Below are 23,830 nucleotides of genomic sequence, written 5' to 3'. Positions count from 1 at the left end.
CATGTTTTTAAGATTTTTAAATTTATTTTAATTTGTATTTGAATGAGACAGATGAGATCGTCTGTCCACCGATTCACCCCCCAATGCCTGCACAGCCAGACTGCAGCCGGGAGCCTGGAACTTTACCTGGGTCTCCCATGCAGCTGGCAGTTCCCAAATACTTGAACCACCTCCTGCAGCCTCCCAGGGTGCAAAATAGCAGGAAGCAGAGCTGGGACCCGAACCCAAGTGGGATGTGGGTGTTCCGAGCAGCACCCTAAACTACTTTTTCACCAAATGCCCACCCCTTGCCAGACACATTTATATGGGTTAATAGTTTATATTTACACACTTTGGGGCCATGTGCTGCACTTACCCCCAGTTTCTAGATGAGGAAATCAAAGCACACAATTACTTCGATCCTCATCTGGGCCCAGATGAATTTGAGCTTAGCAGTCTGCCCCCAGAGACTGGACTCAGCCTGGTGCTGTGGAGCGTGGCTCCTTCCGCTCTCCCCAGGGCAGTGAATTCCCGACAAATGCATTGCTTGGGGCTGGCAGTTCTAAGTTGTAGTTCAAAAGGCTTTGATCCCTATCTCTTTAAAAAAAAATTACTTATTTGAAAGAACCCTAGAGAGATCATCCACCCTCTAGATCCCTCTCCAGATGGCCGCAATGGTCAGGCTTGAGCCAAGCCAAAACCAGCAGCTGGGAGCTTTATCTGGGTCTTCCACATAGGTTTCAGGGACCCAAACACTTGGGCCATCGTCCGCTGCTTTGCCAAGCCACTAACAGGGAGCTGCATCAGAAGTGGAGCAGCTATAGGATGCTAGCATTGCAGGCAGTGGCTTAACCCACCGTGCTACAACCTCGGCTCCCATTGAAGGATTTTGAGTCAAGGAACAGCTTTCCCTGAGTTTCCCTTTTTGAAGACACCTCCTGGCTGCTCTGCAAAGAGTCAAAGCGTGGAGACCAGGTAAGGACAGCCTAGTGCATGATGACAGCTTGAACTGGGCTGGTGGCTGGAGATACAGGTGGAGAGGATTTGAAAGCTGTTTGCAAGTCGATGGGGGTGGTGCACCTGGAGCTGAGAGAGGCAAGCACTGAGAGGTAGGGAAGGCTGGGGACAGAGGGAAGCAGTGGCCACTCACATCACTGGGCACACGCAGGAGGGAGGACGGAGGCCAGAGTCCTCGGGAAGAAGGAGAGAGCTCTTCTCTGCCGTGCCAGAACCGGACCAGTGCACGGTAACTGGAGAAAGGCGTCAGACTCCGAGGTTTGTCTTGCACATGGTGGAGGCTTTTAAGTGGGGCGATACTGGAGCATAGTGTTACTGACAATGACCCAGCAGAGAGAGAAAGTGACGGTTTTAGGAAAAAAACGAAGGCTGCACTCTGGAGAGGGTGCCAGGCTCCCCCCGTGGCTAAGCAGAAACTGGTAGTCCGTAAGATGCTCCTTGTTGCACAAGGGAGAGATGGAAAATGCAGATTAGATGTGGGTGGATCTGAGGTAGCCAGGGTGGAAAGATCAGGGCAGTTCTGTCTGAATAGTTCTAGTTTGTTCTGTTCTGTATTAGATGAGAAACGTGAAGGCTCAGAGATCCGTTAACTTGCCTGAGGTCACGTGCACTGGAAGGGGCTGAGCTGGATCTTCTGATTCCAGGCCTTTCCTCACCTGGGTCACCTTCTCTGCTGTTCCTTCCCCTCCGCAGTGTGGTGCCCGTGAATAATAATCTGTGCAACCCGAGTGCGATGAACCTCTCCGCTGTGGGCTTCACTGTTTGCACTTGTTGGTGCTGCCACAGACGGCAGTGAACGCCACAGGCCCTGAAATGTTCTTTCTCTGTTTCCATCCATAACCCCAGCTGCTGTTTCCTTTCACGGCACCATAATCTGAAGAGAAACCTGCTATGCTCTCCGCAGTTGCTGGGGCAGAGCAGGTGGATGGAGGGTGGAAGGTTCTAGCGGCATCTTCGCCGGTGAGGGCTGTGTCAGGCCCAGGGTCTCCCTCCCATTCACCAGCCTCGGGAGCCCTATTCATTTATCCTGGGAAGTGGCTGCAGGAGTGCAATGTGGCTGAAGTGTGGCTGGGGAGGTTTCCTAAGGTTCCCAGCACTGGAACAATTCTTTCATTTTTTTTTCTTAATTATTTGAGAGGCAGAGAGAGCTCCTATCTACTGGTGCATCACAGGCACCGCCTTGGGATGGAAAGATTGGCCATGGCTTCCGTAGACTATGACTTGGCATTCCCCCTGGGGAGTTCCCCATGAGCTGGATCCTGCCCTGGCTGTGGCTTCCCCTGTCTGCTCTTCTCCGTGGCCAGCTTCCTGCCCCCACTTTTCTGTTGTCCTAGGATGAGCTTTGCAGATCCCCTCCTCCCAGGGCACTCTCATGACCTGGGCAGCACTGTGTTGACCTGGCAGCACTCTGTGTGACTTGGGCAGCACTGTGTGTGACATGGGCAGCACTGTGTCTGACCTGGGAAGCACTCTTTGTGACCTGGGTACCACTGTGTGTGCCCTGGGCAGCACTGTGTGACCTTGCAGTGGAGGGAAATGCTGGTTCATGGGAGGCCTCCCACAGGTTGTGAGTGCTGGCTGAGTTTTGCAGGCTACCTAGACATGACCCAGAAAAGGAAAGGAAGTGCTGTGTTTAACTTCTGAGAGGTAGAAATGAGCCTCATGCGTTTAGGGAACGGGATAAGCAAAGCGCAGAGCTTTCAGTGAGACAGGAGCTCCAAGGAGAGACAGGAAGTCAGTCATGGAGAGCCTATGTCTCCCGTAATTAAGTCTCTGGCCTACACCTTAGGCCACAGCCATTCCCTTCCATTAAATGCCGATGCTGTTTTTAACACAGCCATGCATAAGGGAGCCTAAGGCAGCTGACTTTCCTCTCACCTGTATTAGCTGGACACTGTTGTCTGCTCTAGAGTTGTTTCAAAATAATAAAGTGCAGGGACACAGTTTGTGTGCCTGAGTCTGGTGTTTCGATGGGTGCTGACTAGCAAACTGGGGCACAGATACAGGGACACGGCTCTCAGCTAGAGCTGGCTGCGTTTTTAGGAAAAAAGTATAAAGTCCAATGCCTAGGTACAGAGATAGTACAATAGCAAGAGAGAGAAGTTCAACACAGCGTGTTACAGTATCTAGTAACTCTTTATTTCCACCCAAGACTGTCTGTCCCGCTGGGACTCACTGCCACCCGTGTCTGATGCTGCGCCTGCCTTTCCCCTCGGAGACGGAGGCGTGGACCACGTTCTGCTTACGTCACCAAAGTCTTCCTCGCTACCCGCCAAGCGCCGTGCCTCTGACTCTATCAGACCTTATCAATGTTTCAGGACTGGAAAACCGCGATATTTGCATCTGCAAAACAATGCATGACTTTAGGACTGTAACAGGCTTTAAAGCAGAACATACATGCTCTTTCTGCTTCTCCCAATGTTTTTCTGATTAAGATTTTATAATTTTACTCCCATTCATGTTTTCACAGAAACCTGCACTCTGTGCCTGAGTGTCTCTCTTTTAGAATTTACTTATTTTTAAAATGTTTATTTATTTATTTGAAAGGCAGAGTTGGGGGGGGAGAAAGAGAGAGAGACAGACATAGAGAGAGAGAGAGAGAGACCTTCCATCTGTGGGTTTACTCCCCAGATGGCTGCAATGGGCAGAGCTGGGCTGTCCTGAAGCCAAGAATCAGGAGCTTTTTCTGGGTCTCCCATGAGGGTGCAGGGGCCCAAGCACTTGGTCTGTCTTCAGGCTCATTAGCAGGGAATTGGATTGGAAGTAGAACAGCTGGGACTTGAACCAGAATCCATATAGGATGCCGGGGCTGCAGACGGCAAATTTACCTGCTACACCACAGTGCTGGCCTCCGTGATTCCATTTTCTTTACTGATTAAAAATCACTTGAGGGGGTAAGCATCTGGTGTGGTGGTTAAGAAGCCACTTAGGATACCCTGAACCCACATCTGGGTGTTGGGATTCACATTGTAGCTCTGCTCCTGATTCTAGCTTCCTGGAATGCGCAGCTTGGGAGGCAGCAGGTAATGGCTCAAGTGACCGTGTCCCAGAACCCACATGGGAGATTTGGATGGAGTTCTGAGCTCCTGAGCCTGGGCCTGCCCTGGCTATTGCAGATACTTGGAGAGTGATCCACCCAAGCTTAACTCCACCATGCACAGACTTTTGGGGAACCCCCGTGTCCCCATGCACTCACACAGTCCTAGCGGAGAAGCAGGTAAATAGTTCCAGGCGTGCAGGTGCGTGCTGCGGGGACACATGATGGCACATGAGCATGCGGGGCTGCGTCCCAAGGGCTGGGAACAGAACCCACACAGCCCAAGGTTAGAGGCAGCCCCAGGTGTCTGAGGGGTGGGGCAGCCTGCCCACAGGCCAGGGGGTCCAGGGAGCAGTCTGCAGAGGCAGCTTTAGGTCAGTTCCAGAGGCACATTTTATGTCAGCTCACAGAGTGCACACACAACAGCTAACTTACATTACCCAGAATGCTCTCAATCAGCCAGTGTAAGGAACAGTAAGACAACAGAGAGAATGAGAACAAAAGAAAGACAACTTAATTACTTGTGGGCTGAAAAAGATCCAGACACTGAGGATCTCACGGGATCTGAGGGTGCCATGGTCAACCTGCATTAGAACTGGGGTCCAGATCTCCAGGACAGGACCAGCCCCATTCATTCATTCCTTCTCTCTCTCTGCCCGCCCCCAGCCCCTTCTCTCACATCTCTGTCCCTTGGACTCCAACTCAGACACAGGCTCCCTTCCCAGGAGAGAGGGCTCCCACCATCCTGGCATTCACAGCCCCCACTGGAAGCCCTCCGGATGGAGAACTCTTCCTGGTACCTCTGTCTCCGGCCCGGCAGAGCCCTGGCATGGACGCTACCTGCATTATGAGCTCATCCAGCTCAGGCACTGTGACCAGGGGTGGCCACCCAGGGGGCTGTGCCTGTGTCCCCTGCCCTTCCTGGCCACGGGTGAGGGTGATGTTTTGGGTCTCGTTGCCCCACTAAAGAGGCATTGTGTAGACACTTTCTCTGTTGATGAGTAACCTGGCTGTCACTGGTTCTGCATGTCCACCCCATTAGCACATGGTCCCCAGCAGCCTTTAGCTGAGTACAAGGGCTCTCATCAGCTTGATAAAACACATCAACACACGTGCAGATTATTTATCACCACACCCAGTGAACCAAGTTTGACAAAAGTCTGTGACACCTCTCTGAGGACAAGCAAAACTCCTTTACTTCACTGATATCAGATTTGGAGGGAGAAAGAAAGCTTGGTTCTGGGGACTGGTGTATGGCACAGCGGGCTAAGACACTGCTTATGATGCCAGCATCCCATACTTGAAGTGCCTGTTCAAGCCCTGGCTCCAAGCCAGCTCCCTACTAACACACCTGAGAAACCAGCGGCATATGATCCAAGTACCTGGGCACCTGCAACCCCTGTGGTAGACCTGGGTGGAGTTCTAGGCTTTTTAAAAAGGTTTATTTTTTGATTATTTTATTTTATTTTTTGACAGGCAGAGTGGACAGTGAGAGAGACAGAGAGAAAGGTCTTCCTTTGCCATTGGTTCACCCTCCAATGGCCGCCGTGGCCGGCGTGCTGCGGCTGGCACCCTGCGTTGATCAGATGGCAGGAGCTAGGTACTTATCCTGGTCTCCCAGGGTGCAGGGCCCAAGGATTTGGGCCATCCTCCACTGCACTCCCTGGCCACAGCAGAGAGCTGGCCTGGAAGTGGGGCAACTGGGACAGAATCTGGCGCCCCTACCGGGACTAGAACCTGGTGTGCCAGTGCCGAAGGCAGAGGATTAGCCTAGTGAGCCGCGGCGCTGGCAAAAAAGATTTATTTTTTTGAAAGGTAGAGTTACAGAGAGAGAGGGAGGAATACAGACAGACAAACAGACAAGACATGCACACACACACACAGACACACAGAGTAGAAGGGGAGAGGGAGAGAGAGAGAGACAGACATACAAAGAGAGAGGTCTTACATCTGCTGGTTCACTTCTCAAATAGCCACAATGGCAAGGGAAGTGCCAGGTGGAAGCAGGAACCAGGAGCTTTCTGGGTCTACACTGTGGGAGAAGCAGCCTAAGCATCTGGGTCATCTTTCGCAGCTTTCCCAGGCACATTAGCAGGGAGCTGGATTGGAAGTGGAGCAGCTGAGACTCAAGCCAGCACCCATATGGGATGCCAGTACTGCACCGCTGGCTGAACCCATTACACCACAGTGCCAGCCCCGTAGGCTCCTGGCTTTAAACTGACCCTCCCTAGCTATTGCGGCCATGTACGAAGTGAACCAGAGGATGGAAGATCAATCCCTCTCTGTACACGGATCTCTCAAATAAATAAATCTTAGAAGAAACTGTTATGCCCAGATCACTGAATCCCCAAAAATCACCAGAGACTTGATCTCACCGAAATGCAAAAGCAAGGTTTACTCTGGAAGTAGAAGCTGCGGCAGGGACCTCATCTAACCAACCGACGCAGTGGAGGTCAGAGGAAGGCCCTGAGCTTTGTTCAGGAGCGTTTTTAAAGGACAAAGCTGCAGTGTTACATCAGCAAGGGTTTGGGGTACAGGGCTACAGTAGATTGAACGGTGCCATTCCTGGTAGCTCTTGGTTGGACGAGGCTGATCCTGATTGGCTTGGGCCCAGGGCATTTCCTTATTTGGTAACTGTTGAATGTTTGCTTTTACAGGAACTTGGGCCTGCTCCAGAAAATGGAGGCTGCTTTTTAAAATGGAGGCGCCTTGGCTCTTCAGAATTTAGGCGCCAGTGCTGTGGCATAGCAGGTAAAGCTGCCACCTGTGACACTGGCAACCCATATCAGGAGGCTGGTTTGAGTCCCGGCTGCTCTGATTCTGATCCAGCTCCCCGCTAATGTGCCTGGGAAGGCAGAGGAAGATGGCCAACTACTTGGGGCATTGCCAACTGAGGGGAGACCTGGATGGAGTTTGGGTGCCTGTCTTCAGACTGGCCTAGTCTAAGCCATGGTAGCCATTTGTGGGGGGGGGGGGCAGGGCAGGTGAACCAGTGAATGAAAGTTCTCTCTCTCCCCCTCTTTCCTCTCTCTCTCTGTCTCCACCCGTGTGTGTTTATTGTCTCCCTGTATCTGTAACTCCACCTTTCAAATAAATAGTTTTAAAAATAAAAACAGTCTAATAAGACATTTTCTTAGCAGTTTCCTTTGGGATTTACACTGAATTGAATTCTTGGGGCAGTGCCCACAGAGATTCCGCCTCCTCATTTTAGTCCAGCGTGGACAAGATAGGACTTTCCGCAGCATGTTCAGGCTACTGCTGAGCAGAGCTGGGGGACACAGAGTCCTCAGGGCCATCACTTACCTTGGGGGAGATGAATTTTCTAAAACCACATGGGTCTGCAAGGCTCCCACCAGCACTGGGGAGGAGTGATGAGAAGGAGAGCTGTGGTGTGTCTCTCGTCCTTGCCGACGCTGTTTTGCAGTCCGGATGGGAACTCTGTTTTTCCTCGAACTGGGTTACTTGAAGGGACTTGGAAAACCTCATGGAAAATGGAAATAAAGGATGAGCTTATTTGTTGCAGTTTTTGAAATTCACGCATAGGAGAGGGGATACAAAACATTCACGGGCAAAGTATGTTAAGGACAAACTATGCACAGGTTTTCAAAAGTTTTTGCACCTAAATAAATTTTGAATTCTATATCTGGTGATGTTTTGGTAGTATCCTGAGTTTCATCTTTATTTGATCTGCCTTCAAAAACTCCAACCTTATTACAAAGATGAGTTTTTACCTGTGCTTAATGGAAAACAGTCCCCAACGTCTTCATAATTTAATTTTTTTGACTTTTGTAGCAAAACTGTAGTGAGAATTCCTGGGGTGCTGGTTCTTTCCTCTCAGCCCTGAGGAGGTGACCAGCACTGCAGGAAATCATGGAGAAATCGCATTGTGCAGTGTCCCTGGACATCCTGGAGGAGGGGGTCATCTCCCCAGGGAGGGGTTCCTCTCCCAAGAGGGTGTGGGCAGTCGGTGCAGAGGGACCATCATGTGTTCCTGGGGCCCATGGCTGTGCTGGGCCCTGGGGGCTCCTCAAGAACTGCAGGAGACACAGATCCACTTGCTATGTGGGGGCAAGGGTTACCGGGCTCACTTCCTACCTGAGATGAGTGTGGGGAGCAACTCGGACTAGACTAAGTTACTGGAATTAAGACTTATTCTATGCATCTGCTCTCCCACAATATGGCGCTGGGAGAGAAGAAAACAGCTTCTACACAGCTGCCTCCAGTTCAGCCAATAAACTGTAGGACTTGCTCCTGATTGGAGGAGAGCAGCGTACTCGGCGTGTGGGTAGCAGAGTTGGGATTGGTGGAAGAGGACTATAAAGGAGGAGAGAGACGGCATGCACCAGGAACATCTAAGGGGAACATCTAAGGGGAACACCTGTGCAGCCCCCGAGAGAGCCGGCCGGCGGTGTGCCGCTCCCCCGCGGAAGTGGGGAATGTGGCAGGGGGAACCGCCCTTCCACGGAGGTGGAAGGGACGGTAGCCACCCCGGGAAGAACCAGCAGCAAACCCGGGGAGGGCCGAGCAGACGAAAGAACAGCGCAGGGTCCTGTGTCGTTCCTCCACGAAGACGGGGAGCGACATAATGGTGCCGTGACTCGGATATGAAGCCTAGGCAGGGTTTAGTGTCGTTCCCCCATGAAGACGGGGAGCGACAGATGAGTTTGTCGCTTCCTTGGGAGAAACACTGCTCCTGAGGGCTCAGCACGAAGCTGTCCCAAGGAGACAGATGTGAGGCTGTGATGCGGCCATCGTCCCGTCCTAGTTCTGGGCAGTGCAGGACCTGAGGAGTTGAAGCAGGGAGTTTCTCCTTTTTTCCTAAGTTGCATTCTATGTGTGTGAGAGTGAAGAGGGGAAAGAGAGAGTGCTAGTGAGAGAGAGAGAGAGAGAGAGAGAGGGAGGGATGGAGGGAGCTAGGGAGAGGGAGCTAGGGAGCTCCTCCATCCTCTGATACAGCCCATAAATGACCTCCAGGCCTTGGCCAGGCTGAAGCCAGGAGCCAGGAGTTTTGGTGGTTGTTGTTACAGGAGCCCAAAAACCCCAAGTGCCTGGCAGTGCCTCGATTCCTCCCTACCGGGTGGAGGACAGTCTCAGAGGATGTAGCTTTCTCGGCTGCCTCTGATTGGGCCTTCCATGTTTGGACTGCACAGACCCCACTACCTTCTGGGCTTCCAGGGTTTCTGCCAAGAAATCTGACGATGACTTAGGGGGAAAGGGTGACAGAGCCACCTTCCTCTCAGCTCTGGAGGTGCGAACAGTGTACCTGGCGGTGTCTTGGGCAGCAGAACACTTGTTGAGTTTACCAAAGCCAGAGATGTTGTTCCATCATTCTGAGACCCATCACTCAGAGAGTAAAGACAAAGGAGGGGCTATACTAAGTGGAGACACTAGGAGGTCTTCAAAAGATGCAACGTATCATCATATTTAAACTAGTAATGAGAAGGCCACCCAAGCAATCTATAGGTTGGAGTTTCTCAAAAATTAAGTATCAAGCCCTATCACCAACCTAGGCCAAAAACTCTTTGGGTATCGTTTTAATTTTATTGGAAGATTATCGAGAAAAACCACTGTGGATGAACTACAGCTCCCATTGGTCAATTTCTTGCTCTGACTTCATAAGTCACCACTGTTATGAAAGTCATATTACACAGTCCCTGGCTGGGCTGTGACTGGTCCATTTCTTGCTCTGCTCTCACAAGGCGCCATTATGTGAGGTGAACCCCCAAAAAGTATATATAGCTGCTACGGGGGCCTAGATTTTTGTCCGCCTTACCCAGAGAGCACTCTTTTGTGATCTGTGTAACTAGGACCCATCTAACCAGCCTTTGCGCTCATTGGTGTTGCTTGTGCTTTTTCTTGGTTGTTTGTTTCTGGGTCTATTTGGTTTTTGCTTTTTTCCATTTTGTTTAGTTTGTTGTTTTCCTCCTCGTTGTTGTTTTGCCCATTTGGTCTTTTTTTGCAGTTTTCTTTATTTTTGCTTCCCCCACTCTAGTCAGCTAGCACGCTCAGAAGTATCAGCGTTCGAGGATTTAGTGGCTTTTCCTCTTTGTTTTTTCTGCATTATTGAGATAGGCTTGCGGCTTCGCCACTAGAGTAGTGAGAGTAGCTGGTGCTGTGTCTTAGTCAGCTGGGTAGTCAGTCCCCCGTGGTCCCTTTGTGTTGTAGGCAGTGCAGTGAGGATCGGTGATTAGCTAGTGTGCGTCGAGTGATTTAGGGAGTCGAGAGAGCGTAGTTAGGTGACCGGCATCATGGAAGACCCCTTGGACTTCCATCCTGCTCTGGATGGGATCCGTTTTGTGGACGTGATCGGCCGGGGCGGCTTTGGCCTGGTGAAGCTGGCCCGGCACCTGGCGTCGGGCAAGTACGTGGCAGTGAAGATCCTCCTGCGAGACTGCTCTCCCAGCAGCCCGCTGTCCGCGCAGGGGGAGGCAGCCATCCTGAGGAGCCTGCGGCACGACAACATCGTGCGGCTGCTGGAGGAGCGGCACACGAGGACGCACCGGTTCCTGGTCATGGAGCTGGCGACCAAGGGCTCGCTCCAGAGCTACGTGTTTGAGCAGGGCGGCCTGGCCGAGGCCGAGGCCAGGACCCTGTTCGGCCAGGCGCTGGCCGCCGTGAGCTACTGCCATGCCCAGCGCGTGGTGCACCGGGACCTCAAGCTGGGCAACCTGCTGCTGGACGAGCACATGACCATCAAGCTGGCGGACTTCGGCCTGAGCCTGCGGCTGGAGCAGGGCACACTGGTAAGGGGCTTCTGGGGGACCCCCGAGTACTGCGCACCAGAGGTTTTCCTCGGGGAGGCCTATGACGCTTTTAAGGCTGATGTGTGGAGCCTGGGAGTGGTGCTGTTTGCCATGCTGGCGGCCACGCTGCCCTTCCGCGGCAAGGACACGGAGGAGCTGCAGGACACGGTGCTGTGTGCCTGCTATGTGCTGCCGCGTGCCGTCAGCCCGGCCCTTCGGGAGCTACTGGCTTGGCTGCTCACTGTCCACGCCTCGGGGAGGCCCAGTGCAGAGGATGCCAGGGCACACTGGTGGTTCGATTCCAGCCGAGAAGCCACCCAGGAGGAGAAGGAGGCCGCTGTCACCCTGCTGCAGCCCCTGGGCATTCCCCGCGACTCAGAGGCCAAGGAGTACCTGGCGGGCCTCGGCCTGCTGCCAGGCACGGGGACTGAGGGGACGCCAGGCCCTTAGCCCCAGGGCCCTGCATCCCTGCCCGAGTCCTCACAGGGCGGGGAGCGCCACCCCACAGAGAAGGACCGCTTGTCTGTGGTATCAGTGTCCTCTGAAAGCATGTCTGTCAATATTTCCTCCGCACAAAGCGACTCCTCCGAGGCCTCCAGAGAGTCTTGCCCTCTCCCCTGCCTCGGGGCCTCCAGGAGCTGAGCCCAAGGCCCCTGAGGTGACCCCACTCTTGACTATCTCCTACCAGGCCAGCCACAGCAGGAGAGGAGCCCTGCTCCCAGCACCACCCCCAACTCCTCCCAGGCCTCCAGTGAGTCTGGCCCTCCCCCCTGCCTCGGGGCCTCCAGGAGCTGAGCCCAAGGCCCCCGAGGTGACCCCACTCTTGACTCTCTCCACCAGGCCAGCCACAGCAGGAGAGGAGCCCTGCTCCCAGCGCCGCCCCCAACTCCTCCCAGGCCTCCAGTGAGTCTTGCCCTCTCCCCACATCCCCTGCCACTTCGGGGCCTCCAGGAGCTGAGCCCAAGGCCCCCAAGGTGACCCCACACTTGACTCTCTCCTACCAGGCCAGCCACAGCAGGAGAGGAGCCCTGCTCCCAGCGCCGCCCCCAACTCCTCCCAGGCCTCCAGTGAGTCTTACCCTCCCCCCTGCCTCGGGGCCTCCAGGAGCTGAGCCCAAGGCCCCCAAGGTGACCCCACACTTGACTCTCTCCTACCAGGCCAGCCACAGCAAGAGTGGAGCCCTGTTCCCAGCGCCGCCCCTGAGCCAGCCTCCGAAGCGTCGCCCTCCAGCCCCAGTGCCGGGAGCCACGTGGACCTTGCAGAGCCAGAAGCCGCCGCCGCCACAGCCCGTGAGCCCAAGGATGCTGACACCACAGACACCAAGGCCAGCGCCCAGGGCAAGAGGCAGGGCCGTCGCGGGGTCGGCAGGAGGATCCTCCGGTTCCTGCTGAGGGCGTGCTGCATCCTGCCATCCCAAGTGAGCAGCCCTGGCAGCTGCTGCAGAGTGGTCCCCAAGTAGCCTCGCCCCGCCCCCGTCTCCAGGAGCTATCCGCTGAGCTGACTGAACTTTTCTTGAGCATTTGCACATGCTTCTCATGAATAAAATTCACCATGTGTGCATGGCTTTGGTCCCGTGTGATGTTTGGTCCCTGTGTGCACCCTGGGCAGGTGATGGAGGTGACGGGTGGGTGGCTCTCACAGAAAGACAAACGCTGGGCCATCTCCCCTGTGTGGGGATCACAGAAGGGCTGACATCATAGAAGTAGAGCATAGAGTGACGGATCCCTGAGCCTGGGCCAGGGGAGGAGGGAGGGAGAGTCACAGCTTCCATAGTGGCACAGGCACACGGGGGTTGGGGTCTGATGAAGAGTTGATGAACCAGGAGAAGAAGAAAACGGATCCAAAGCGCTGATGCCTCCCGGACCCTGGGGGGAAGCTGAGCTTGATGCCCTAGCCTGCCCAGGGCTTTCCGGTGACAAGCCTATGAACTCCTTTTCATTCTGAAACCTGCTTGGGGGGAGCTTGTCTTATTTCCATCCAGCATGCTGAAACTCTTCCTGTCTTCATAGCTGGGAAGTTTCATTTCTCAGGCCTGCAAGCACAGAAGTTTCATTATCCCCCCTTGCCTGGAATTTGGAGCTTCCAACCCAGTCCCCTCCAAGAACCCTGTTTCTTCCTGTTGGTGGGGAAATTACCTGCAGTCCCTAAGGGTCATTACCCTTTCATGGCTGCTGCCCAGGAGCCTGCACAAGCGCATCATGGAAGAGGAAATGGGAATGAGCTGTAAATGAAGAGATGACACCTTAAGGGACAGGAAAATCAAAATGCAATGGGGGGGAGGGGCAGCAGTATGGTGTAGCTGGTAAAGCCCCCACCTGTGATGTTAACATCTCATTTGGGTGCCAGTTCCAGACCCGGCTGCTCCACTTCCTACCCAGCTCTCTGCTAATGTTCCTGAGAATGCAGTGGACGACGGCTCAAGTGCACCCACTGGGGAGACCCAGAAGAAGATCCAGGCTTCTTCAAAGAGACATGCATGCACACATGCACAAGAATGTTCAGGACTACCTTGTTGATGATACCAAGACTGAAAACAACTGATGTATGTGTACACAAGAAGTAAAGATTAACTGTGGTATAGTTACTAAATGCATTTTAGAAGGCAATGAAAATTAATGAACTTCAGCTACATATGGATGTGGATACAATGTGAGTAAATCTAAAAATCATAGCTCTGGGGGCTGGCACCATGGCTCACTTGGTTAATCCTCTGCCTTGCAGTACCAGCATCCCATATGGGCACCAGGTTCTAGTGCTGGTTGCTCCTCTTCCAGTCCAGCACTCTGCTGTGGCCCGGGAGTGCAGTGGAGGATGGCCCAAGTGCTTGGGCCCCTGCACCAGTGTGGGAGACCAGGAGGAAGCACCTGGCTCCTGGCTTTGGATCGGCTCAGTGCGCCGGCCATAGCGGCCATTTTGGGGGTGAACCAACGGAAGGAAAACCTTTGTCTCTCTCTCTCTCACTGTCTAATTGCCTGTCAATAAAATGAAATAAAAAATATAAAAAGCATAGCTCCACGTAAGAAATAGAACTCCCAATACCTACAAAAGTCATTTAGATACATACGATAATTGGTACATTATCCAGGGTTGTATCGGTAGAACAGCATAGGAGTGATCAACATAAACTCCTAAGAGTGTCTGTTCTTCAGAGGACTAATAGACCAGCATCCCAGTTATGTACGCTAACTCGGTGGTGGTTGTAGGCACGCTCACCCTACTCTTTACATTATATATGTTTTACACTTGTGTATGCATGTCACATGTTGCATTTTGTAGTGAAAATATTCATACAAAATGTAGCATTTTAACCATTTAAAATTACTTATTTCGTTCATTTGAAAGGGAGGGAGAGAAAGACAGAGATAGCTCTCTCATTCACTTGCTCACCCCCAAATGCCCACAACAGCCAGGGCTGAGCCAGGCAAAGAAGCTAGAGCAGGGAATTCAATCTGGGTCTCCCTGTGGGTGGCAGAGACCAAAGTACTGAAACCATCACCACTGCCTCCCAGAGTGCACAGTACAAGGCAGCTGGGGAACGGCAGGCACTGTGCTGTCAGTTACCCGCTGCTCGCAACACTGGTATCCCATATGGGTGCTGTTTTGAGTCCCCATGGGAGACCCAGAAGGAGTTCTGGGCTCCCAGCTTCTCCTGGGACAGCCCCGGCCTTTGCAGCCATTTGGAGAGTGAGCCAGCAGATGGAAGACCTGTGTGTGTGTGTGTGTGTGTGTCCCTCTCACTCTCTCAAATAAATGAGTTTTCTTTGAACAAGGAAGCTCGTGTTAGGAGCTGCATTACCAGGAAGCTGGAATCAGCCAGGTGGGAACAGAACCCAAGCACACCAAAATGAGATCCAGGCCTCCTAAGCGGGCATCTTAAACCTCTTTGCCAAAAGCTCATGGCTAAATGTTTTTTAATTGAACAGTTCTATGGCACTAAGCAGAGTCATGTGGCTGCTCAGCCATCCAGTTTTCATCTCCAGGATCTTTTCATTACCAATTTTGTGAAGCTTTTGCATTATTTTTCTTCTAAGGAGTTTTTTTTTTTTTTTTAAGATTTATTTATTTATTTGAAAGAGTTACAGAGAGGAGAGGCAGAGAGAGAGAGAGAGAGAGAGAGAGGGAGAGAGAGAGAAAGTGAGATCCTCCACCTGCTGGTTTACTCCCCAATTGGCTGCAAGGGCCCGAGGTGCGCTGATCTCAAGTCAGGCACTTCTTCCGGGTCTCCCACACGGGTGCAGGGGCACAAGGACTTAGACCATCTCCTACTGCTTTCCCAGGCCAGAGCAGAGGGCTGGATCGGAGTTGGAGCAGCCGGGACAGGAACCAGTGTCCATATGGGATGCCAGCACTGCAGATGATGACCTTACCTGCTATGCCACAGCAGGGTCCTCCTTTCTGAGAGTTTTGTGGTTTGAGCTCTTCCACTTAGATCTTTGATCCATTTTGAGTTCATTTTATATTTACATTCTCATAGATTTATATTTTTACATTCATCTTATTTATATGCGAATTCATCTTTTTGTATAACGCCTTTTTAAACAGAAAGAAAAGAATCGCAGACTATTGGCTCCGGTAGGAACCCGCCCCATTACAGAGATCTGGGGAGGGAAGCAGGAGCACACAGGGCTCAGGCAGCTGCTTCTAACGCCCCCGGGGCCTCGTGGCTCAATCCGCTTTCACAGCTCAACTGAAGCTACAGTTGGGGCCTCGGGTTGGGATCCGCCCCTTCCTGCTGCGCGCCCGCCCACGTCTCAGCACTAGCCCCGCCCCCGTCGGAGCCTTGAGAAACAGGCCCCGGTCTAGGGTGGGAGGGAAAACCCGGAAAAGTGGGATTCCTTCTGGTGGCCCGTCAGCGGCAGCTTGAAGGCCTGGCCTCCAGCTCCGTTGCAGTTGTTGATCCGGACCACGTTTTCACTTACGCCCAAGGCCGGAAGGGAGCCGCGGGCCCTGGGCGGGGGACCCAGGCCGAGGGGAGGCGGGGCGCGTGCTCGGCCCGGATTGGCCATTCTAAATGGCGCGGGGCTTGGCGGGAGTTTCGTGGGCGCCGCGGGAGCAGAGAGCAGCCAGATGGCTCCGCCGGGCCGGGTGCGGTCCCGGAGGCCTGCAGGGTGAGAGCTGCGGGTCCCGCTCCGACTGACGCGGTTTGAGCCTTTGGGGCTGCGCTGGTGGAGCTTCCTTGTCGAAGTGACAGCTCGCCCAGGGCCTCGGTTTGCATCTCTCAGTGCGGATTTCCTAGGAGGAGTCAGGGCGTGACGCCTGGCCTGGCGGGTGGGAGAGACTTTGGGGTTCCTGTGGCTGAGGGTCGCGGGCGCTTGGTGCCTGCTGTTCCCCAGACGTGACGGGCTGCAGCCCTGCGGGTCGTGTCTGCCTTCGTACCCCAAAGCGCAGACTGTAACGCTGGCCCTCACCCCTGCCCGGGGACCGAGCTGCCGCTTCGGGAGTGTTCCAGGGCGGGGAGCAACTTTTCTCAAAAGGGGCATGCATTGGAAAGTACGTCGTATTCGTCGTTCACAGATTGGTGAGTGGACGCCCGGGCTCTCTAGCGTTGTCTACAGGGCATCCAGGCGCCGAAAGGTTTTTAAAAACCTGTTGGAGATGGAGACTTAGGGCATGTGTTGAGCCCTTCCCTCAAAAATGCACAGGAAAACACGGTTGTCTCAAGCGTCCTTCTTGAACGAAGCCTCACCTGGACTCCAGCTTAAGGCGTATTTTTTGATTTGAGCACACGCAAGAGACAGCTGGAAGTAATTTAGGTTAAGACGCGTACTGATGTGGTTTCTGCTTCCTGCTAACGTTACTTGACTGTGTGGCCATTGCTGGATTTTTGTGGGAGGCCATGGATTTGAACTGAACGTCAAGCCGGTCACTGGGCTTAGGTGGCTGGGGGAAAGCTCTGTAGCAGTTAACTAACTGGGCTGTATGCAATGAACTGGATAAGGTGTTACCAATTGGTTGATTGGGTAGGCTGCAGCCAATTAAGTTAATGATGTGTGATCGCTCAGGTTGCTGGTGGTTCTCAGAACTTGCTTATATTTCTGGGGCTGCTCCATTCCCTAATTCTTTCTGGTTTTGCTTTGCCCAAATAAACTCGTCTAAATTTAATTGAACTAAAACTTCCCTGTTACCATCATTGCTAAGTCATTTAGCTTTCCTGAACCTCTGAATTATAACCAGAATCATAAAATTGCCATTGAGCAAATACTTGTTGTACCATTTTAGGTTTGGAGACTCAGAAAAAGCGTGGGAACTTGAGAACTGTGAACTCTCCACCCAACCCTTGACTTACTGAGCCAGAAACTGGGGGTGGCGCCAGGTGTGAGACCACTGCTCTAAACAGTGTTCCAGCTTTCTTTCTTTTTTTTTTTTTAACTGTGATTCACACAATGATGTTTTGCATCGCAGTTAGTACGCAGGTGCGCATGAAACAAATCAGAAAGTTTATGAAAATATCCTATCCAGTGCAATCTTACATTTTATGTTCCCTTGATTTTCCCTTTTAAGAAAATGCTAGGGTGAAAATCCTAAAGGGTGTTGGAGAGCTGATGAGATTTGGACATGGACTGTAGGTTGGATAATCACTTTGCAAATGTGAAATATCTAGATTTTGGAAATCCGCTATGACTGTGCACGTGCATGCCCTCTCAGGGAAGCCATATGAAGTACTTCAGTTAGGAGTGCTTACCTTGCACAGGCAGAGGAAGCAAAAGAGACGGTGAAGGCAACTGATGAACCTGGGTACAGGGGAGACAGTTTGAAATCATGTCAAATAAAGTACCTGAAGAATATTGGTTCAGACACACTAATCTGATACTGCCCTCCACAAAGGAGTCTTTGAAAACTGCAAGGTGTATTTTAAAGCCAGGAACTAGTACTGGATTCTACTAAAGTATCTCTAATACCCCATGCAGTGCCTCAGCTGTGGAGGGTGCTCAGTGCTTGTTCACTGACTGCTGATGTTAATATAGGTTTTTCTTGCCACTGGTGTTTTCAGTTGTTAGTCTAGTCACTGTTGTTGCATTTGCTTCCTTTTCACTTCTAGAAGATCCGCACCTTAATCTGTTTTACGGTGTGCCCAAGGTCACTGGAGAGTGTTATGGGGTGGGAAGAAGGTAGGCTGTGGATTTGAACCGATGGGGTTTTCCTGCAGGCTCCTCTCCTGCCTGGCTGCCTGTTGCTCTGTGCCCGTGCAGAGCTGTCACACGGCCCCCCTCTACTTCATAGGATTGTTAAGCTGTGTGATCCCGGGCCAGGCGCAGATGGAATGGGTGTGAGGAGTCTCATCCATGTTGGTATCCATCCCCTTGGCTCAGCTCTGCGGAGAGTCAGTCTTCCCTGACAGATCCGGGTGCAGGGGCCAGCGTGACAGCAGGATTAGAAGTTTTCCATGATCTTGAGGGACCGAGGTGGTCACTTTATATGTATTGGTGATATAATTTGACTCGTATGTTTACAGGGTCTGGGTTCTGCTTCTTCGTCATAACTTTAGTTCCATTGCATGCGCGCTATTAGTACAGCTACTGAGCAGTGTAATTTGGGAAGACAATACTTGGAGAGAGTCAGGTTATGGTATTTTCCCTGGTTGCTTTAAATATTTCCTAACTTTTATTTTTTCCTGTTTCAGTGCAGTATGTTCAAAGAACACTTTAAGAAGAACACATCCTATGAAAGAAGTAAGTTCTCTTTTTAGCTTTTAATGTGATTTTTCTCACAGTTGACTATAAAAGTAAGCTTTGGTGAGGACCTTAGAGTTTTCTGTATTTCACGTGATAAGCTCTGTTTTAGGGTAGTAAAAAAAAAAAGTTTATTCCTTTTCTTACTTTTTCCACTGTTAGAAAAGAACCTTTGTTAACATTTTAGAAACATTTTTTTCCAAGCCTAGATTTGTTTCATCTAGATAATTAGCACTGTGTAAAAATTGTACAGCTTTCTGAATTTTGCCACTCCTCCCAGCCATTTCTCCGTGTTACTGACAATGGCTTGTGATTTCATGAGGTTCCATGTTGTCTACGTTACAGTTTTATTTTTCTTCAGGAGAGTTTTAGAATACCTGTATGTAATGGCAGGTACATTTCTTTAATGCTCTTGATAGCTAATTCCAAATTATTTTCCAACGGCCTGTCGCGTGGCATTGGAATTTCACATGAAGTCCAGGAGGTCGGGCAGTTGCGAGTGCGTTTGTTCTCTGTTCTGCCTCTGGCATCCTCCGGAACCCCAGCCTCCGGAGCCTTACCCGTATATTGAACTGTACACAGGCTCTCCTTCAGCCAGGACTGTCAGCCCCTGTGCTCCCAGAGCTGTGCACGTCCAGGTGGCAGGCATGTTTCTGGGGAGACAGCCCACCGTTCTCTTTAGGGATCTAGGCAAGCTATGGCCTGGGGGGCAAAACCAGCCTACTACCTCTTTATACACAAGCCTGGGAACGAAGGATGATTTTTAAATAGCCAAAATAAACTAAAAAGGATATGTTGTGTGCCATGAAGATGATGTGAAATGCAGAGGTCTGCATCTCTGAGTAGATTGTGTGGGAAGCCGGCCCTGCGCATTCCTGGCTGCGCTGTCCCTGCGGGCTTTCCCTCTGCAGTGGAAACCTTGTGACCTGCAAAGCCTGAAATGCTCTCTGGTGCTTTGTAGAAAAGGTTTGCCAGGCCGGCCTTAGAATTCCAGAGGCCTCTGTCTCCTGGAGAACAGCAGAGTGGCTAGCTTCTCTAGGCGGCAGCAGGAGCAAGAGTGTCCTTGTTAAGTCCAGCAGCTTGCTGCTGGTGTGCGTTAGCACCAGTTCAGTGACTTTGGTTTTCTTCACTTCCAGAAAGCTGGTCAGAAGCACAAGCCTGCTGATGTGTTTGAGTTTCCTGATAATTCCGAAATCTCAAGCAGTGGCAGTGAAAGTAAGAAAGACGATGAGCCTTACGAGACTTTTGGTTAGTATTTAAATCTTTTTTTTTCTTTTTTTTTAGTTATTTACTTGAAAGAGTTACACAGAAAGGAGGAGAGGCAGAGAGAGAGAGAGGGAGGTCTTCCGCCCGCTGGTTCACTCCCTATTTGTCTGCAATGGTTAGAGCTGTGCCAATCTGAAGCCAGGAGCTTCTTCTGGGTCTCCCACACAGGTGCAGGGACCAGAGGAGTTTGGCTGTCTTCTGCTTCCCCAGGCCACAGCAGAGAGCTCGATCAGAAGTGGAGCAGCCAGGACTAGAACCGGCGCCCATATGGGATGCCAGTGCTGCAGGCAGTGGCTTTACCCGCTACACCATAGCACCTGGCCCCTGTGATTGATTTTCACTTAGCATGGTGTTTCCAAGGTTCATCCGTATGGTAGCATGCATCTGGCTGTTCCTAAACATTTTTATTCCTCGGTATTCCATTGTGTGGGTGTACCACATGTTGTAATCCATTCATAAGTTGGCATAAATTTACATGGTCTTCACTTAGGGACCATAATGCGTGATTGTTGTATGAACATTCATGAGCAAGTTTTTGTGTTGACATCTGTTTTCAGTTCTCTTGGGCATGTACCTCAGAGTGGAATTGCTGAGTACTTTGTTATTTGAGACAGAGAGAAAGGTCTTCCTTTCCTTTGGTTTAACCCTCAAATGGCCGCTATGGCTGGTGTGCTACGCCGATCTGAAGCAAGGAGCCAGGGTTTCCTCCTGGTCTCCCATGCGGGTGCAGGGCCCAAGGACTTGGGCCATCCTCCACTGCACTCCCGGGCCACAGCAGAGAGCTGCACTGGAAGAGGAGCAGCTGGGACAGAATCCGGTACCCCAACCGGGACTAGAACCCGGGGTGCCAGCACCGCAGGCGGAGGATTAGCCTAGTGAGCTGCAGCACCGGCCTTAAGCACTGTTTTATAAAGCATCTGTACCACTTTATTTTTCCACAGCAAGCTCTGAGGGTCCTAATTTCTTCACATCTTCTTCAAAAGTTGTTGTTATATAATTTTTTTCTAGTTATTCTAGTAATTATGTGGTGGTTTTATGTGTATATATGGAAAAATGCAGCATAAAATTTATAATTTTAACTATTTTAAGTGTAATTTTGTAACATTCACGTTGTTTTTTTAGTTGCTGTTTTTTATTTAGAGTTTTTTTCCCCATAAAACTTTCACTTAAGGAATACAAACTTACGCATTTCATAAATACAATTTTAGGAATGTAGTGATTCTTCCCATTGTACCTGCCCTCCCACCCATACTTCCAGCTCTTTTCCTCCTCCCTCTCCTAGTCCCATTCTTATTTTTTTACTAAGATCTATTTGCAGTTAACTTTATAACACATACGGTGAACTCTATACTATGTAAAGAGTTCAACAAATTGTATGAAGAAGAAAAATGTTCCTCAAATGTCAACATGGGCTGTTCAAAGTTATTTCATCTCAAAGTATTAATTTCACTATTTCAGATTACCTTTTAGATGCTCTGTTAATTATCACAGATCAGAGACAACATGGTATGTGCATTTGGGACCGGAGTATTTCACTAAGTGATGCGTTTTCCAGTTTCATCCATTTTGTGGCAAATGACTGGATTTCATTTTTTTTTACTGCTGTGTAGTATTCCATAGTGTACATATCCCATAATTTCTTGATCCAGTCTTCAGTTGATTCCACATCTTAGCTATTGTGAATGGACCTGCAATAAACATGAGGGTACAGATAACTCTCTCATATGCTAATTTGGTTTTGGGTAAATTCTAAGGAGTGTGATGGCTGGGTCATATGGTAGGTCTGTATTCAGATTTCTGAGGTATCTCCATACTGTCTTCCACAGTGACTGTACAAGTTTACGTTCCCACCAATAGTGGATTAGGGTACCTTTTTCCCCACATTCTTGCCAGCATTTGTTGATTTCTGTATGAAAGCTCTTCTAACAGGGGTGGTTTAGATTTGCATTTCCCTTATGGCTAGTGATCCTGAGCATTTTTTTCATGTGTCTGTGGGCCGTTTGGATTTCCTCTTTTTGAAAAAGTCCCGTTTGAGTCCTTTGCCTGTTTCTTAACTGGGTTGTTTGTATTGTTGTTGAGTTTCTTGATCTCTTTATATATTCTGTTATTAATCCTTTATCAATTGCATAGTTTGCAAGTAATTTCTCCCATTCTGTTGGTTCATCTTCACTTTGAGTGTGTCTTTTGCAATACAGAAGCTTCTTAATTTCATGTGATTTCACTGTCAATTTGACTTTGCTTACCTGTGCCTCTGGGGTTTTTTTCTAAGAACTCTTTGCCTATGCCAGTGTCTTTCAAGGTTTCCCCAATGTTCTCTAATAATTTGATGGTATTGCATCGTAGATTTAGATCTTTAATCCATTTTGAGCAGATCTTTGTATAAGGTGAAGGTAAGAGTCCTTCTTCATACTTCTGCCTGTGGAGATCCAGTTGTCCCAGCACCACTTGTTGAAGAGACTGTCCTTGCTCCAGGGATTGATTTTAGCTCCTTTGTCAAAGATAAGTTGGTTATGGATGCGTGGGTTGATTTCTGGCATTTCTATTCAGTTCCATTAGTCTATCCATCTGTTTTTGGCCAGTACCAGTTTGTTTTGATTCTAACTGCCCTGTAGTATGTCTTGAAATCTGGTATTGTGATGCCTCCAGCTTTATTTTAGTTGTATAGGATTCCGTTAGCTATTCGAGGTTTCCTGTGTTTCTATATGAATTTTAGCATTTTTTTTTTGTATCTGAGAAGAATGTCCTTGGCATGTTGGTTGGTTGCATTGAATCTGTAAACTGCTTTTGCTAGTGTGGACAATGTGATGACACTGATTCTTCCAACCCATGAACATGGAAGATTTTTCCTTTTTTTTTTTTTTCTTTTTTGTGGCTTCTGTTTCTTTAATGTTTTGTAATTTTCATTGTAGAGATCTTTGCCATCCTTTGTTAAATTTATTCCAAGGCATTTGATTTTTTTTTTCATTGATCTTAGAAGTTCTTTCTTAGCCATGGCATTGTCTATGTATACAAAGGCTGTTGATTTTTGTGTGTTGATTTTATATCCTGCCACTTTACCAAACTCTTCTATGATTTCCAGTAGTTTCTTAGTGGAGTCTTCTGGATCCCCTATATATAGAATCATGTCATCTCTAAACAGGGATAGTTTGACGTCCCCCTTTTTAATTTGTATCCCTTTGATTTCTTTTTCTTCCCTAATGACTGTGGCTGAAACTTCCAGGGTGACATTGAATAGCAATAATGAGGGTGGGTATCCTTGTCTGGTTCTGGATCTCTGTGGGAATGCTTCCAACTTTCCCCCATTCACTATGAAGCTGGTCTTGGGTTTTTCATACATTGCCTTGAGGAATATTTCTTCTATATACAATTTGCTTAGAGTTTTCATCATGAAAGGGTGTTAAACTTTATCAGATGCTCTCTATGTATCTATGGAGATAATCATATGGTTTTGGTTCTTCAATTTGTTAATGTGCTGTATCACATTGATTTGTGAATGTTGAACCATCCCTCTTGGTCTAAGTGAATGATCATTCTGATGTTGGATTTGATTGGAATTTGCATCTATATTCATCAGAGAAACGGGTCTGTAGTTCTCTTTCTCTGTTGTATCTTTTCCAGGTTTAGGATTTAAGGTGATGCTGGCTTCATAGAAAGAATTTAGGAGGATTCCGTCCCTTTTAATTGTTTTTGAATAGCTTTAGAAGAATTGGAGTTAGTACTTCTTTAAATGTCTGGTAGAATTCAGCAGTGATGCCACTGGGTTCTGGGCTTTTCTTTGCTGGGAGAGTAGTTATTCTTAATTCAATTTCTGTTTTGCTTATTGTTTTGTTTAGGTTTTCTATGTCTTCATGGCGCAATATAGTTAAGTTGTATGTGTCCAAGAGTCTATTCTTTCCTGTAGGTTTCCCATTTTGTTGGCATACAGCTATTTATAGTAGTTTCTGATGATTGTTTTTATTTCTGTGGTATCTATTCCATATCCTTTTTCATATCAATTTCATTGATTTAGGTCTCCTCTTTTATTTATTTTTTTTTTTTTTGGTTAGTTGGGCCAATGTCAGTTTTATTTTTTCAAAAAGCCAGCTTCACTTTTCTCTGATCTTTTGAATTTTTGGGTT

The 23,830-nt window shown here is 49.7% G+C and overlaps 2 protein-coding genes across 30 annotated transcripts in view; one reads left to right on the top strand and one right to left on the bottom strand.

Annotated features, from left to right (window-relative positions):
• Positions 1-3,113: 3,113 nt before the first annotated feature.
• The window catches only part of LOC149127797 (anoctamin-5-like), an 85,647-nt gene continuing 64,930 nt past the window's right edge, over positions 3,114-23,830 (bottom strand). For 10 of the 18 annotated variants that reach the window (XR_016228990.1, XR_016228988.1, XR_016229000.1 and 7 more), the window contains one exon: positions 20,826-21,400. Coding sequence is in view for 8 of the 18 variants with exons in the window: in XM_089325609.1 (XP_089181735.1) it covers positions 21,386-21,400 (15 nt within the window). In the remaining 10 variants the exon portion in view is untranslated. Of the gene's footprint in view, positions 3,340-7,336; positions 7,515-16,659; positions 17,508-20,825; positions 21,401-23,830 lie in introns of those variants that run through there. The other 8 variants (XR_016228987.1, XR_016228997.1, XM_089325605.1 and 5 more) reach the window with 2 other exon arrangements.
• Positions 15,672-23,830, top strand: part of LOC149127796 (centromere protein U-like) — a 133,193-nt gene continuing 125,034 nt past the window's right edge. For 7 of the 12 annotated variants that reach the window (XR_016228981.1, XR_016228980.1, XR_016228982.1 and 4 more), the window contains exons 1-3: positions 15,672-15,884; positions 18,403-18,446; positions 19,583-19,694. Coding sequence is in view for 9 of the 12 variants with exons in the window: in XM_089325600.1 (XP_089181726.1) it covers positions 15,788-15,884; positions 18,403-18,446; positions 19,583-19,694 (253 nt within the window). In the remaining 3 variants the exon portion in view is untranslated. Of the gene's footprint in view, positions 15,885-18,397; positions 18,447-19,582; positions 19,695-23,830 lie in introns of all 12 variants that reach the window. The other 5 variants (XM_089325597.1, XM_089325595.1, XM_089325596.1 and 2 more) reach the window with 3 other exon arrangements.

The sequence above is a fragment of the Oryctolagus cuniculus genome, chromosome 2, assembly GCF_051225735.1.
Source record: "Oryctolagus cuniculus isolate XC-2025 breed Fujian yellow rabbit chromosome 2, ASM5122573v1, whole genome shotgun sequence".
Taxonomy (NCBI): Eukaryota; Metazoa; Chordata; class Mammalia; order Lagomorpha; family Leporidae; genus Oryctolagus; species Oryctolagus cuniculus.
Note: the sequence above shows the minus strand (reverse complement) of the source record. Positions and strands in the feature narration are given on the sequence as shown.